At 47.7% G+C, this 17,487-nt stretch overlaps 1 protein-coding gene across 9 annotated transcripts in view; it reads right to left on the bottom strand.

Moving 5' to 3' along the window:
- Positions 1–17,487, bottom strand: part of LOC125465342 (ras-specific guanine nucleotide-releasing factor RalGPS1-like) — a 713,999-nt gene that overhangs the window by 112,063 nt on the left and 584,449 nt on the right. For all 9 annotated transcript variants that reach the window (XM_059638202.1, XM_048558694.2, XM_048558692.2 and 6 more), the window contains one exon: positions 12,404–12,471. In XM_059638202.1, the coding sequence (XP_059494185.1) occupies positions 12,404–12,471 (68 nt within the window). The remainder of the gene's footprint in view (positions 1–12,403; positions 12,472–17,487) is intronic.

Genomic DNA, 17,487 nt, shown 5'->3' with positions numbered 1-17,487 from the left:
GTAAGTGTTTGCCTGGCTTTGAGGAGTGAGGAAATGGCTTACTTACTGCCCCTGACCTGCACTTGTAGCCACAGTATTTGACCTACAACCACAACAGATATTTATAAGGTGTCTTAATGTAGTGTAATGGTCTGAAGCACTTCAAAGGAACGCTATCAGGCAAAATTTGACATCAAGGAAATCCTAAGTCATATGACTAAAAGTTTGGTCAAAGCAGTAGTTTTAAGGCATGTTTTGAAGGAAGACTGTGAGGTAACAGGATGCAAAGATTTAAGGTAGGAATCCAGAGGGATAGGGTTACAAATGCTGCTGAAAATTGGAAATACAGAAGACGGCTTGCAGCTCAGTTTAAGAGATGATAGTTACTGAGGCAGACAGAGGCCTCCAGCCTATACAGAGAAAGACAAAAACCCAGCATAAACATTTCCAAAAGAAAGCATTGCAGCTGATTCTCTAGCTAGGCCTGGAGCCACTCAACTCTGCAACAGAAGATGCTCGAGCAGAATGACACAGTCAACCATTCAAAATGAAGGCGGCACAGGGCTGAGCTGGTTCACAATAATTGTGGGTTGTGGAATGAAAAGAACACTGGTTTATGTTGAACATAGAAGACAGAAGACAGAAGACAGAACAGGAAAATTGACCTATTCTAAGTTGCTTTCAGAGTAAAGGTAAGTTGGAGAAGCATTTTACAGATTAAAAACTAAAGACCAGTAGGAAATTTAAATACAAATTAAAAACTAAATAATATGGAGGTGCAGGGGCAGATGATTTGTTGTACCTGCATGATGTGGGAGCTGGCGGAACCCACTGCGGTTCATAGCGACCACATCTGTAGCAAGTATTGGTTACTCAAGAGTCTTTGGCTTAGAATTGATGAGCTGGAGTCGGAGCTTCGAATACAGTGACAGATCAGGGAGGGGAAGAGTTACTTGGACATCTTGTTCGTGGAGACAGTCACACCCTGCAGATTAATTATTTCAAATTTCACCAGTGGTCAGGGACTGGTGTTGGGTAGGGGTTGGGAGGGGGGTTTGGGTTGGGTTGGTGGTGACAGTGACATCAACTGAGACAGGTAGAGGGATCCTGAACATAATACTGGAGGACACTCCACTCTTGATCTCATCCAGCAGATAGGAGGGATTTGCTCCTTGACTGGTTGGGGAAAGAGTCTGCAGGGAGGATGGTCAAATTGACTACTGCATTGTGGCACGGGAAGCCATTCAAGTGGGTGGAACACAAAAAAATGTAGGGGATTCTGTAACGAGAGGCACAGATAGCATTGTGAGCAGGACCGAGAGTCCCACATAGTGTATGGCCTACCCAGGAAGGATCCAGTTGCTGTGGTCCATGTTGGGGCCAACAACATAGGCAAGAAGAGGCAAAAGGTCCTGTTCGGGAGTAAACAGGAATTAGGAGCAAAATTAAAGAACACGACCTCAAGGGTTATTAATCTTTGGATTATTTCCTGAACAATGTGCAAATTTACAGACCAGTAAAGACCAGCAGGAAATTTAAATACAAATTAAATAATATGGAGATGCAGGGCCAGGTGATGTGTTGTACCTGCAGAATGTGGGAGCTGGCGAAACTCACTGTGGTTTATAGTGGCCACATCTGAAGTAAGTGTTGGTTGGCATGGAGATAAGAAAATTAGGTAAGTGAACACATGGCTAAATGAGAGGAGTGGGAAAGAGGGTTTCCATATCGTAGAGCAATGGCATCAGAATTGGGGCAGGAAGGAAGGAATAGGCTCCACTTGAACCAATCTGGGAGCAGAATCCTGCGGAAAGGTTACACAGGGTGGTCACAAGAACTTTAAATTAGTGGGCGGGTGGCTAGGGTTGGGGGAAGGTGTTTAAGAGAGGTTATTAAAGTTTCCAGAACAAATAATAGGACAGAGAGTATGGAAAGGGTCAGGAATCTAACTTCAGGCACAGAAGATTGACTGACAAGGGAAATCAGAGACCGTATAAAAGCAGCAGAATAAGTATACCACACAATGAAGATTAGTGGGAAGCCAGAGGAAGTTCACAAGAATGATCCCAGGGATGAAGCATTTGTCACCCGAGGACCGGTTGAGGACTCCAGGTCTGTACTCAACAGAGCTTTGAAGACTGAGTTGGGGGGGTGGGGGCACGGGGTAGGGGTGGAGATTGGATTGAAACTTACAAAATACTGAGGTGCCAGGATTGACTGGAAGTGGAAAAGATGTTTCCATCAGTAGAAGTGACTCAGACCCAAGGGCACAGCCTCAAAGTGGAGGGATGGTGCTTTCGAACTGAGGTTGAGGAGGAATTTCTTCAGTCAGAGGGTGGTGAATGTATGAAACTCATTGCTGCAGAGGGTTGTGGAGGCTGAGTCATCAACACGTTTAAGGCAGAGATAGATCGGTTCTTGACCGGTAAGAGAATCAAGGGTTACAGGGAGAAGACAGGAGAATGGGCCTGAGAAACATTTCACTATGATCAAATGGTGGAGCAGATTTGATGGGCTAACGGTCCTAATTCTGCTCCTATATCTTACGATCTAAATGATTTTGCACAGTGAAATATGGAACAGATTACCAGAGATACTGATTGATGTGGAGATCATGTCAACCTTTAATAGAGAGATAGATAACTGAAGGATAGCAGACTCATGGAATTAGGGCAATTCTTCTGTGAAGGATTGACACTAATATGGTTGTGCTGAATGACCTGTATCTGTGTTATACGTTCAGGAAAAGGGAAACTCAGGGGCAGTCCTTTTCAAAAATGACACAAGAGCAATTAAAATGGCATAGAACTCAAAGTAGAGGAATGGGACTTATAGCTCTACCTAGAGCTTCAAGTCATCTACTCCTACCAGCGGTATCAATCTGTTTATTTCCCCCTTACATCAAGCTTCTCCTTAAATGCATCCGTGCTGTAATTTTCCAATAATTGATGATGTAATAGCAAGTTCAACAGTCTGATAGAGAGCATCATTCCAGACTTGAAAACATGCCCAAGTTAGAAGCAATGGTTCCCAAATGCAGTATTTGTTAAAACTTAGAGAAGCATTTGACTATCTACTATGCTCCATTGTTCTGTTTGCCTTCGTGCTTCTCTTCATTGAGTCAAGATGTTTTCCACGACAATAATGCAACGCACTCCTACTCTCCAGTACTCAAATGAGGATTCCAGGCCCTGTCTACTAAGAAGGTAACACTTACCTGCTCAGCTGCTAATTTACCTCTGGCTTTGATCCAAAAATACTTGAGCTTTACTGAAAATTTGGTTTTATACACCAAACAGAATGCAAGTGAAGATTATGGAATTGGTTCTGTGTTTTCTGGCATCTCATTCAGAACATTACTTGGTCTGTGAAATACTCAAGAACCACTTTGAACATTCAAACCATGTGACAGTTCCACATTGCAACCAATGAGACAAATGATTTGATAATGATCAACATCCCCAGTACATCTTGGAGGATTAGGATAAATTTTACACATTTGCACTTGTGTCAATCCTGTACCATCCTCTCCCATGTTGCACTCTAAACTTCAGCTCGTCCAAAACCCAGATCCTAAAGGTAACAAGTCTTCTGTCCCCACATTTCAGCCATACGTTTGCCCTACCTAATCCAACAATACCTTGATTTTGAACTTTCCATCCTCATTTTCAAATCCCACCCTTGGATTTGCCTTCCTCTGTCATTAACCTGCTCCCTAACCTAACAATACCACCAAGAACTCTGTGCTTTTCAAATTCTGGCTCCTTGAGAATCCCTGCTATTCCACTGGTCACCAAGAGCGCAGCCCCTCAAATTTGAAATTTACTGCAAGGATCTCCGTCCTCCTTTGAGATAGTCTATAGTCTACATCTTAGACAATGCTATTGGATATCTATTCTCCTTTCTCTTTATGTTACTGAGTGGTCACATGTTGTTCCATGCTGCTTCTTTGCTATATGAATGCAAGTTGCTGTTGCTGCAGAGCTTTGACTTGAGCAAAATCCAATAATGTGGGCAGTGAGTTGAATGTAGATTATTTGCTGCGCACTTTAATTACGCTATACTGTAACGAAAAGATGTAGGTGGGATGCACCATGAAATGAAGACACCACAGGCTCTAATTCCAGAGATGAGCTCCCATCGCTCAAAGCTCTGTGACAAATGCCATCTCTTTAAATGACATCTGGTGTAAGATTACTGTGTCGGACATGCTTTGCTATGGAACTACTGCGATTGTGCCGAGAACTCATGTTGGCACTGAGTTTCTGCACTGACGTGAGCAGTCATAAATCTGTCACTCTGTCCACTGTAAGTCCCTGCAGTATTTTCTCAATCCCCAACTGGATATATTGGCTCTTGGATTACAGATCTCAACCCATCCCATCCGATCCCATGAACTAGGATTAGCATCTGAAGCAACCTAGGCCCTGCAGTCAGCTAGCAAACATGTGGAAATCAGCTATATTGTTTTTGCATTTGATTTTTAATTTCATATGTAAATAAATCTTCTGCTGAAAGCTCAGCAACTTGGCAGTGACTGGTTCTGTCAAGGCAGCACAAAGACAGAGGGCTCAATGTGACTTCCCAACACATGGGATTTATTGCAAGATAGGCGAAGCCACAAACCGCAAGCCTAAATTCCAGTTTACAGTTCTCTGTTGTACAAGCTGATAATCAGATGGAAACAGTTGCTTGCAAAAAGCAGTTAATACCTGGAATAAACAGAAGCCTTGAAGTCTCAGTGACAGGAAATAAATGCACAGCAGTAACAATGTCTCTTATTGACAGTGACGTCTTCCTTCAGCACCTGTTCCCATTCAAATATTTAATTATTTACTTCCACTGAGAGGTACCTCCATCAGTTAACAGATAGCCTTTGTCCTTGACTTGCCATGCAACTCAGTTGGAAGTGAAGGAAATCAACAGCAATTGCCCCAACTAGGAACTGACTCAAGCCTGACCAGAAATTGTTAAATGGGTGCAATAAAAGGTGTATTTAACCAACTTTAAGTGACACTATATAATGTAAGCAAGCTCAAGTGCTACTTGAATCCCTACAGGCCTCCTCCATTAACCTATATTTTTATTACTTACTGCAAACCATCCATTACATTTAGACTATGCACACACATCAGTCTCAAAACTTATAGCAATGCTAACAGTACTTAAATCCAATGAGAAAATTACTTTGATTGATGTCATTACTGTAAAAATTACACTCCAAGACTTCCAAGAAGGCATAATTAAGGAATTATCTTGCAGTTGGTTATGGGAAAATCACAGGGCCATTCCGAGCATAGGAGAATAAAAAAGCCTTGTACACAAAATCACTTCTGATTCCTTTTCATTAAGTTCTTAATCCTTCTGTGAATATAACAAATGCTTGTATTTGAACATTGTATTTTACACACTAGAAACTTACTCTGCAGCAAACAATTGACCTTTTGTTGTTTGTCTCAAACAGCATGAATACATTTGCAAATCAGCTATGAGGAATGGGACCAGACCCGAAACGTCCGCTTTCCTGCTCCTCTGATGTTGTTTGGCTTGCTGAGTTCACCCAGCTCTACACCTTGTTATCTCAGATTCTTCAGCATCTGCAGTTCCTACTATCTCTGAGGAATTCTACGCCTACTTATCACACTGCTCCTTGATCCCATTTTTAATCATATAACACATTTGTTGCAAGCGAGTTTTGAGAAGATTTTTGTAGCTCAGGTTGAGGTTCTGGATGTGAGTTTGCTCGCTGAGCTGAAAGGTTCGTTTTCAGACGTTTCGTCACCATTCTAGGTAACATCATCAGTGAGTTTCCAACGAAGCGCTGGTGTTATGTCCCGCTTTCTATTCATCTGGTTAGGTTTCCTTGGGTTGGTGATGTCATTTCCTGCATTGGTGATGTCATTTCCTGTTCTTTTTCTCAGGGGATGGTAGATTGGCTCCAAATCAATGTGTTTGTTGATGGAGTTCCGGTTGGAATGCCATGCTTCTAGGAATTCTCGTGCATGTCTCTGTTTGGCTTGTCCTAAGATGGATGTGTTGTCCCAATCAAAGTGGTGTCCTTCCTTATCTGTATGTACAGGAGCAACCATCCCAACACCCACAAACGAAGCTGCACTAGAACATTATTCCAACGAGCCACCACACACTGCAGCACAGAGGAACTACGAAGAGCAGAAGTAAATCACCTATACAGCGTATTCAAAAAGAATGGGTACCCTATGAACACAGTCCGCCGATTCCTCAGCAACAAACCCAAACAAACAGACAAAACGGGCTCAGAAACCATAACCACTCTCCCCTACATCAAAGACATTTCCGAAACGACTGCCAGACTACTCGGACCTCTTGGCATCAGGGTAGCCCACAAACCCACCAACACACTAAAACAGCAGCTAATGAACTTAAAAGACCCTATACAGACAACAAATAAAACGAACGTCATCTACAAAATACCTTGCAAGAACTGTGACAAACACTACATTGGACAAACTGGCAGAAAGCTAGCCACCAGGATACATGAACATCAACTAGCCACAAAACGACATGACCCACTATCACTCGTATCCTTACATACAGATGACGAAGGATACCATTTTGATTGGGACAACACATCCATCCTAGGACAAGCCAAACATAGAGACGCACGAGAATTCCTAGAAGCATGGCATTCCAACCGGAACTCCATCAACAAACACATTGATTTGGAGCCAATCTACCATCCCCTGAGAAAAAGAACAGGAAATGACATCACCAACGCAGGAAATGACATCACCAACCCAAGGAAACCTAACCAGATAAATAGAAAGCGGGACATAACACCAGCGCTTCGTCGGAGGCTCACTGATGATGTTATCTGGAATGGTGACGAAACATCTGGGAACAAACCGGCAAGCTCAGTGAACTAGCTTACACCTCGAACACAATAAAGACCCACTCTCTTGTGGACCGAGAGGACGAGAGTGCTATCTTGGAGGTGAAAGGAGGACGTCGGGTTGGCTGTGCACCCTTGCGACCAGTGGATCTTAATGCTGGCTTCGGCCTAACGCTGGTTCAGGGGAGCAGCCAACCTGCAACGATGGCTGTGGCAAGTGCTCGTGCCCCAGGTCAGGGGGTCCGGAACACCATCCGTGTTTCTGTAAAGAAGGTGGATGAAGGTGCACCTGTGGACCGCACCTTCTTCGTGAAGAGGGTCCTGTTGGACTGTTGTGGGTTCGCTGCTGCGGACATTTACTGCCTGCAGGATTTCCCCGGAGGAGGTTTTTACGACGTGACCTTCAGGAGTGCCAAGCTTTGCGAGCGCTTCCTGGAGGTTTTCAAGGAGAAAGGAGGTGAGGGCCCCCTCTCTGTATTGACCGCTGTCCCACTGTTTGTGATGCCAGCACAGAGGAGCCGTATGGTGACTGTACACATGTACAACCCACATGTGCCAGCAGTTGATGTCCTGACCTTCCTCGGAAGGTATGTGAAGGTGGAAGGGGACCTAACTGACATCGTGGACCCCTTTGGCATCTGGACGAGTAAGAGGCAGGTCAAGGTGACGCTGAGGACGGGCGCAGACGGGAATGTCGCACACCCACCGTCCAGCTTCGCGATCGGCGGTAGCAGGGGCTACCTGACCTATGCAGGGCAACCTAAAGTCTGCCATGCCTGTGGTAGGTCAGGTCACATGGCGGCCGACTGCAAAGCCACCATCTGCAGGGAGGAGGGACACCTTGCAAAGGATTGCCCACGAGAGAGAAGCTGCAACCTTTGCGGGGAAGCGGGCCACTTCTATAGGGCATGCCCGCAGCGGGGTGCCACCTACGCCCAGGTCGCCGGCAGGGGAAATGCGGGGCCAGCCCCCCCGGAGGAGGAAGGCACCAGGGCCCAGCAAGGACCCCACTAATGTGCAGGAGGGCCAGGCCGTGCAGGATGGGCCCGAGGCCAGCAAAGCACCCCTGCAGCCTCCGATCCCCCCCGAAAACCCGGAGCCAATGGAGGCGGCGACAGGCGACCCAGGGGAGTGGACAACAGTCCGGAAAGCGAGGAGGAAGGTGCGTCGACAGGCCCAGGAACCGCAACAATCAGGCAGGAAGAGGCAGCTACAGGGGGGCTATAAGAGCTCCTCTGACGAGGAGGATTTGGAGAGGGCCCACCCGAAGCAGAAGTTAAAGGTCTCGAGGGGGAAGGAAAGCAGCACCCCGCTTCCAGGTGATGGGAGGCGTCCTGAGGCTCACTCCGACACCCAGTCAAGTGCCGCTGGAGCACTGGAGGGCCCCCCGGAACTTCCAGGCGGGAAGGAGGAAACAGCGCGTCCCCAGCCTGACCCGGAGCCAGACCCTCCTACCTCCGCACCCCTGACGGGGGGATGCCACCCGGAAGGCAGCACGGATGGTTTCCTGAGCCCGGAGAGCGTCCAGCAGTTAGCCCGGGCAATGGGCATGAAGGGACAGATGGAGGGGCTGGACCTTGGACTTGGGGAGGGTACTGCGGTCACTGCCCACAATGGGGGTACGAGTTGCAAGCATTAATGTGCGCAGCGTCAAGTCAACCGCGAGATGTGTGTCCACGTTAGCCTACCTGACCACCATCAAGGCGGACCTCCTGTTTCCGCAGGAGTGCGGGATACCGCACCCCGGCAGGTACGGGAAATGGTCCGGCGCCTGGACCTGTGGGCCTTCGATCTGGTCGGGGGGTAACGACTGTCGCTCCTCGGGCCTGGCTATTCTGCTGCGGGGGCGCAACTTCACTATCTCTCAAGTTCAGGAGGTGGTGGGGGGGCGCCTCCTAGTGGCTGACATCACCTACAGGAATGCTCCCCTGAGGCTGATCAACGTGTACGCCCCAGCGGTACGGAGTGAGCGGTTGGCCGTCCTGTAGCGGCTTCCACCCCTGCTGGCTACGTCCAGGCCAGTCATCCTAGGCGGAGACTTCAACTGCATCATCGATGCAGATGGAAGATCCGGCGTGGGGACAGCGGGTGGGGGGATTCAACTGGACGTCACGTCCAGATTCCTGATGGGCACGGTGAAGGATGCCAAGCTGCTCGACGTCTTCAGCACCCCTGCAGACGGAGCGCAGCAGAGGTACACCTGGTCGCGGCCAGACGGGTCTATCCGCTCAAGGATAGACTTCCTGTTTGTGTCACGGACGTTCTCGGTCAGGTCCACCGGTGTCGAGCCGGTGTTCTTCTCTGACCACTGCCTCCTGTTGGCCGACTGTCACTTACAGGTCGACCAGCTGGCCGGCAAGGGGACGTGGAAGCTCAACACGACTCTGTTGACCCCAGAGAACGTCGAGGAGCTTAAGAGGGAGTACGCCGGTTGGAGAACCGTGAAACCCCTCTTTGAGTCTCCAGGCGACTGGTGGGAGACGGAGAAGGAGAACATCAAGAGGTTCTTTGTCCTCAAGGGTGTTCAGAAGGCAAGAGAGTGGCGGGGAAAGCTGTCGCAACTCCAGAAAAGGGTGCAGAACCTGCTCCTTCTGCAGTTGATGGGGGTCGATGTCACGGAGGACCTCCGCGAGGTGAGGGGCCAGCAAGCCTCGCTCTTCGCTGCGCAGGCCTCCAGGAAAATCTTCCGGTCCAGGGTCCGCTCCGTGGAGCAGGACGAGACCTTTCAGAAGGTGCACAAAGAGAGCTCTGTGCTTAGCCGGCTGAAGGAGGACGACGGCTTGGTGACGTCGTCTCGGCCCGACATTTTGAGGATCAGCAGATCCTTCTATGCCGGACTGTACGACACGAAGCCCACGGACAGCACGGCCTCCAAGTCGTTCCTGTCGTCTATCACGGAGGTCTTAGATGACGGCACGAGGGAGTGGCTGGACCGGCCGATATCCCTGGACGAGCTGGCCAGAGCCCTCAAGTCCTTGCAGAGGAATAGGGCTCCCGGAAGCGACGGCTTACCGGTCGAGCTGTATTCCGCTCTGTGGGGCCTGGTTGGCCAGGACCTGCTGGAGGTGTACGATAGTGCGCTTCGGGCAGGGGAAATGTGCAAGTCCATGAGGAAGGGCATCATCACCCTCATTTACAAGAGGAAGGGGGAGAGGGAAGAAATTAAGAATTGGCGTCCCATTTCACTTTTGAACGTGGACTACAAAATCCTGGCCAAGGTCATTGCCAACCGTGTCAGGTCTGTCCTGGAGTCAGTGATTCACCCTGACCAAACTTGTGCTGTGCCGGGCAGGAAGATCACTGAGAGCCTCGCGCTCATCAGGGATACGATCGCCTACGTACAGGACAGGCGGGTGGACACCTGCCTCGTCAGCCTGGACCAGGAGAAGGCCTTCGACAGGGTCTCTCATGCTTACATGAGGGTCGTCCTCTCCAAATTGGGGTTCGGGGAGGGCATCCGCAATTGGATCCGGCTGCTCTACGCCAACATCGTTAGCGCAGTCTCGATCAACGGGTGGGAATCAGACAGTTTTCCCGTCAGATCTGGAGTCAGGCAGGGCTGCCCGCTCTCTCCTGCCTTGTTCGTGTGCTGTGTGGAGCCCTTCGCTGCCTCCATCAGGAAGGACGTGAGCCTGAAGGGCGTGACTATCCCAGGCAGCGGAGGCCTTCAGGTCAAGACCTCCCTGTACATGGACGATGTCGCCGTCTTCTGCACTGATCGTCGGTCGGTGAGTAGACTATTGGACATCTGCGGCCAGTTTGAACTGGCCTCGGGTGCCAAAGTCAATAGGGGTAAGAGCGAGGTCATGTTCTTCGGGAACTGGGATGACTGCTCCTTCATCCCCTTCACCGTCAGGACAGACTACCTGAAGGTGCTGGGTGTTTGGTTTGGTGGAGCTGGGGCATGCACTAAGACTTGGGAGGAGCGTATCGCCAAATTGAAGCAGAAGCTGGGCAGGTGGACGCTCCGGTCCCCCTCGATCGCGGGTAAGAACCTGGTTGTCAGGTGCGAGGGGCTTTCGGTACTGTTGTACGTGGCGCAGGCCTGGCCTATTACCTGGACCTGCGCCGCTGCGGTCACCCGGGCCATCTTCCACTTCATTTGGGGGTCGAGGATGGACCGGGTCCGCAGAGACACCATGTACAAAGACCTGGGAAATGGGCGAAATGGCGTACCGAACGCCACCTTCACCCTGATGGCTACCTTTGTGTGTGGCTGCATCAAGCTGTGCGTAGATCCTCAGTATGCAAACACCAAGTGTCACTACTTACTGAGGTTCTACCTGTCCCCGGTGTTGCGAAGGATGGGCCTGGCCTCGTTGCCGCGGAACGCTCCGAGTAGTTGGACCGTTCCGTACCACCTGTCCTTCGTGGAGAAATTTTTGAAAGGAAACACCTTTGACCACAAGGCCGTCAGGCAGTGGTCAGCACGTAGTATCCTCGGGACCCTCGGGAAAAGGAGAGGGTGGATCCCGTCGTGTGGTTCCCCACGCAGACTGCCAAAGTCGTTTGGCAGAATGCCTCATCGCCAGAACTCTCAAACAAGCACAAGGACATTGCTTGGCTGGCGGTGAGAGGGGCTCTGCCAGTGAGATCCTTTATGCATGCCCGGAATCTCTGCACCACCGCACGCTGCCCTCGAGGTGGCTGCGGGGGCGACGAGACTGTCGATCACCTCCTTCTGGAGTGTGCCTATGCGCAGGAGGTCTGGAGGGGGATGCAGTGGTATTTGTCGAGGTTCGTCCCGAGCAGCTCCGTGACGCGGGACTCCGTGCTCTACGGGCTGTTTCCGGGGACGCACACCGAGACCAACATCAACTGCGCCTGGAGGACCATCAATGGGGTGAAAGACGCTCTTTGGTCTGCCCGCAACTTGCTGGTCTGCCAGCTGAAAGAACTGACCCCGACCGAGTGTTGCAGACTGGCGCACTCCAAGGTCCAGGGCTACGTGCTGAGGGACGCGCTAATGCTTGGGGCAGCCGCCGCCAAGGCGCGGTGGGGAAAGACCACTGTATGAGCCCCCTCGTCCAGAAAAGGGAAAAGAATCCTATTTGGTAACTGGGCCCAGCTGGTGCCTTCCCCAACTGGTCAGGGGGCCAACTGGGACTGTGCGGCGTGACGACTGCCGGGGCGGTTTCTTTGCTTTGTTTTTTTTCCTCTGTTTTGTTTTTTTCCTTTAGTTGGTGTACGTACTCCCGGGTAACCCGGAGTGGCTTGCATGACTGGGTAGGTGTATGAATGTTTTATTTTTTGTACATTCCATGAATAAAGTATATTTTTTCAAATAAAAAAAAAAGGTGACAAAACGTCTGAAAACGAACCTTTCAGCTCAGCGAGCAAACTCACATCCAGAACATTTGTTGCAAACCTGACTTGGGGCAAAGCAACAATTTCAGCCACTAAGGCAAGCAAGGGTGTGTTGCTGAAGTAATCCTGGCTGCATTTACTGTTACTTTGTGTGTGAAGTACAAAGCAGAAATTCATAGGCAGTGGCTTCAGTTCTTACAGCCAGAGAAATCTGAAGGGATTAATTTCTGAAATCCTTTTCCTTACCTGCTAGGTCCTCTTTGGAGGAGACCAGACGGGGAGAACTGTTCCCTGGTTCTATCTTCAAAGATAATCTATGCATCAAGCAAAAGAGAGAGAAAAAAAACACACAAGGCTTCAGTTAAATCTGTGTAGACTCATTGATCACAGAAAGGAAAACAGAACATGTTCATATTCCTCTAATGAGCAAGCTGGAAGTACACTTTTTCTCTCTCAAGTATAAATGATTGTAAAGACAATTGTTTGTCTTTGTGACATCAAGCATAAAACACACATCTGATCTCAATTGTCCCAGTAGGAACTTGGGTAATCCTATGAGAACTACAGAAATGATTCAGAAGATGATGATAGATAGATGATACCAGTGGGTGACAGATTTATTTTTGGTTGAATAACTCCTTTTCAAACCCATTAGTAATCACAAACGTGCTATCTAAACGAGAGCACTACACAGCACAAAAAGGATGCTTCTGAGAAAAAAAGAGAGGGTTCTCATTTTCACACTGCTCTAAGTGTTCCTCCCCTCAGTGAGACAGCCTTTGAACTCTGCACTCCGGAGGTTTCACTCGACTCCCAGCCCGGGGATCACACTTTCACAGAACCTCCTGAACTCCTTCGAAAGACAACCTACTAAACTCTATATAATAGAAAGTTACCTCTAAGAGAAATATGGGGAACCTACTGCCCTTTCTAGAGATGTGAAAAATATTCCAACTTCTGTTCAGTTAACCACTTGGCACAGCAATGTCACTGTTTAAATGTCAAACTATTTAAGTAATGATTTTTTTTCTCCTGTGACCTTTGCGTGTATGAACAAATCATTATTTTGCAAGCCCAACTTATAGAACCATACGGTTACAGTACAGGAAGCCATGAAGCTAACTCTGTGTGTGCCAGCTCTCTGCAAGATAAGTTCATCTAGTTCCACTCCCCATGCAGTCCTGCAATTTTTCCCTTTTCAGATATCTATGCAATTCTCTGTGAAAGCTGTAATTGAGTTTGCCTTGACTACTTTCTTTGCAGGGCATTCCAGATTCTAAAAATCTTCCTTGAGTCAGCATTATTCCTTTACCTAATCACCTTAAATCAGCGTCCTCTGGTTCTCAACCTTTCTGCCAATGGGAATAGTTTCTCCCCTGCCTCTCTGTCCAGACCCCTCTTGATTTTGAATACCTCCATCAAATCTCCTTTTAATCTTCTCTTGGATTAGATTAGATTAGATTCCCTACAGTGTGGAAACAGGCCCTTTGGCCCAACAAGTCCACGCCGCCCCTTGGAGAATCCATTGAATACTCCATTCTCCAGTCCCATCCCCCTATAACCCACACACCCCTGAACACTATGGGCAATTTAGTGTGGCTGGTTCACTAGCCTGCACATCTTTGGACTGTGGGAGGAAACCGGAGCACCCGGAGGAAACCCACGCAGACACGGGGAGAATGTGCAAACTCCACACAGACAGTCGCCCGAGGCTGGAATCGAACCTGGGCTCCTGGTGCTGTGAGGCTGCAGTGCTAACCACTGAGCCACTGTGCCACCCTAGGTGAATAGTCACAGATTCCATCTGTGCAACTGTACATACAACAGCTTGGAACATCTACTGTAAATGTACACATAATGGTTTTGGAAAGTTTATTGCAACTGTACATGTGACAGCTTGGAACATCTACTGCATTTATTTTTTTCCCCTCTCTCCTAAAGGCTATGGCTTGTGTTGGGCTGTGACAATAAGACAGTTGGCACTCCCAGTTTATAATTGCACGTTTCATGCTGCGAACTGGTGAGAGTGCGTGTTGGGGTGAGTTCGCAAGCTTGACAGCAGCTTAACTGACTATGAGGGGCATCGGAGCTGAGCCCGACACTGTTTTCACTTTTGAAAATCAAGCTCAATGGATAGCCGAGGAATAAGGTTACCAACCCCCTCAGGTTTGGACTAGAATCTCCCTGAATACTTCAGTTCTGATGAAGGGTCACTGGACTCATTAACTGGTCACATTAACTCTGCCTTTCTCCCCAAAGATGCCACCAGACCTGCTGATCTTCTCCAGCAATTTCTGTTTTTGTTGCACATGTATATTAAGGCAGATCTCACTGGTGTGGTTCAGCAGCCCAACTCCTTCATTGCTTCCCACCAGCCCCAAGCCCTTGGCAGAGATGAAGGAGGACAGAGCAACAAACAGACACACAGATACCAGACGTACAGGCCTTCGAGTATCTGCTGAACAGCACTGGGCTGTATAAGTTTCTGAAAGTACTGAAGAATTTGTGATTTAACTGAGAACTCAGGCAGACCTTCCGATCTACGGAGGATCTCAGCCCAGACCCATGTCTAGGTTCCTATGGTGCTTTACCTTTTGGATATCATTAGACCATACGAACATAAAATGTTGGAGAAGTAGGTCATTCGGCCCATTGAATCTGCTCTGCCGTTCAGTGAGACCATAGCTGATCTGAAATCCTCAACCCTGCTTTCCGGCCTTATAACCTTTGATGCCTTGAATATAGCAAATAATACAGGCTCAGTAGCCCTCTGCAGTAAAGATTTCTACAAATTCATTACCCTCAGAAGAAATTCTTCCCTGTCTCTGTCCTAATTGAGCAGCTCTTATTCTCAGGTTATACCTCCCTGCTCCTAGATTCTCCCACAAGGGGAAACAATCTCTGCATCTATCCCGTCAAGCCCCCAACGAATCTTGTGTGTTTCCTCTTAATCTTCTAAAATCCAAAGAGTACAAGCCCAAGCTATTCAACCAATCCTTACGAGAAAATCCCTCTATTTCTGGGATGAACCTAATAAACTGTCTCTGGAATGCTTCCAATGACAGTGTATCTTTCCTTGGGTGAGGGAGCCCAAACTGTTCACTGCATTCCAGATGTGGTCTAATTCACGCCCTCTATAGTTTTATCAAGGCCTCCCTAATTGAATACTCCATTCTCTTTAAAAAGTGAAGCCAATGGGAGATCAGAATTGTGTCCTCTTGGCTCATAGAAAGGCCTACTCCAGATCTGAGCATACTTTTGTTGCAAGTCTAGTTGTGTGTAAATTTGGGAAAGCATAGAGGAGCATAAACATCAGCAGAGGCCAAATAATTTGCTGCTAAGGCAAAGATTGTATGTAATACATAAACTGCATTCCAAGGAACTCTTTCTTCTCCATTTTGTAAATCAAACAGCTTGAGAGGATTCAAACTGAGACATTTTAACAGGCTTTGGAATATATAAACAAAAATTAAATTATAAACAATACTGTAATTCAAAGATTGCATTCCAGTATTTCTTTATTAAAGCTAAATATTTCAACTTCTTCACCATTACTAATTTTCTCTTTTTCATGGTTTGCCATAGCTCACATTTTCTATATCTACTGCCATGTTGCTAGTTTTGACTTTGATTGAAATTCTCTCTCTGGCAATTAGTGTTTTTAGCAAGATTGACTGACTTGGACCAGGATTGGGACAAATGATATGAAACACCAACAGCACAGCAAATCTGAAATCGTCCAAATACCTAGCTGGCTCGAAGCACGATCATACCAAGTATATGAACGCACCTTTTCTTTTACAGCCACTCACTGCTGTGCTGTATCTCCTGATTGATATGCCTTGAAGAGACAAACTAATGTCATCACTACGTGTTTGCATAAGTCTCTGAATCTACATTACCTCAGATCACTTGAAGCATGGTACTCTACTAGAAACATGCTCTTCTGTTGTAAAACTTTAGTTTACTGTTAGTCCAGACACTACATACTTGAGGAATGTAATGTTTGTATATAATAGTTCATTTCAATAAATATCTGTTGGATTCTTCAATACCATAAGGGTTATGGTGAGTGAGCAGGTAAGTGGAGCTTACTGACAGAATTACTGCACATTTCCAGCATGTCCTGCTTAAGTTTATGATAAAATTAGCTGACAGAACAGAGGAATTTGAGATTCACCTCTTTGTTGCAATGAAGAAATGGTCACACAGTGAGAACCTACAGAGAACAGGATCACAAACTGGATCTGCAGTTCTGTTGGTAGCAACCTCAGCAGCAGGACGTTGGTGGGTTCAACGCCTATTCAGAGACCTGGGGGCAAAAGAACTGAACTGACTCTGACGCAGCCCTATGGCACTATACAATCAGAGACACGTTTCCTTGGAGAGAAGTTAAGCTGCCTGTTCTCTCAGGAGAACATAACAGATCCCATTGCATAATTTTGAACATTGGTGGAATTGTCCTCAGAGTCCTTGCCAATATTTATCCCTCAATTAACAACACAAAAAGTTTAATCAGCAAAATGCTGGTTATTGTGGTATTTGTGGAATTTGCTGTCTGCAAATTGGCAGTTTCTTTAAATAGCGATGACAACTGAATTGTCTGTGATCACCTGCCAATTGCTTTGCCAGCTCCTGAAGTCTTGAAAGGTGCTATATAAATGTAATTTTTTTTTACAAAATTTGGCAAACATCTTTGCTAAGTCAACATACTGGTTGATAACACAAAGGAGGAGAAGCTAGATACCATCTTTTGAATGAGAAGATAGGTTTCTGGACAGCTCTGATCCCAGTGTTCAGGATGCTCTCCTGAAACAGGAAATAGGTGCATCGAATGTGAAGGTCAGGGACCAGATGCCACCTTTTGGCCCTCAAAGCAAAACAGGTCATCAGCAGAAAAAATAGACACCATACGTACATCCTCAAGTTCATGCGAGGCCTTGTCAGCTAGAGACAGACAATAGATGTCAGCTTTGTGGGCGGCATGGTGGCTCAGTGGTTAGCACTGCAGCCTCACAGTGCTAGGGACCCGGGTTCGATTCCAGCCTCGGGTAACCGTCTGTGTGGAGTTTGCACATTCTCCCCATGTCTGCACGGGTTTCCTCCGGGTGCTCCGGTTTCCTCCCACAGTCCAAAGATGTGTGAGCTAGGTGGATTGGCAATGTTAAATTGCCCACACTGTTCACGGGTGTGCAGGTTATAGGGGGATGGTTCTGGATGGGATGCTGCAACGGGCAGTGTGGACTTGTTGGGCTGAAGGGCCTGTTTCCACACTGTAGGGAACCTAACCTAACCTTAGGCAGGGACGCCCATATCTCACAAAGGAACAG

Source organism: Stegostoma tigrinum, chromosome 29 (assembly GCF_030684315.1).
Source record: "Stegostoma tigrinum isolate sSteTig4 chromosome 29, sSteTig4.hap1, whole genome shotgun sequence".
In the NCBI taxonomy this organism is placed as follows: Eukaryota; Metazoa; Chordata; class Chondrichthyes; order Orectolobiformes; family Stegostomatidae; genus Stegostoma; species Stegostoma tigrinum.
The sequence above is the reverse complement of the archived record's forward strand: the minus strand, read 5'-3'. Positions and strand labels throughout refer to the sequence as shown.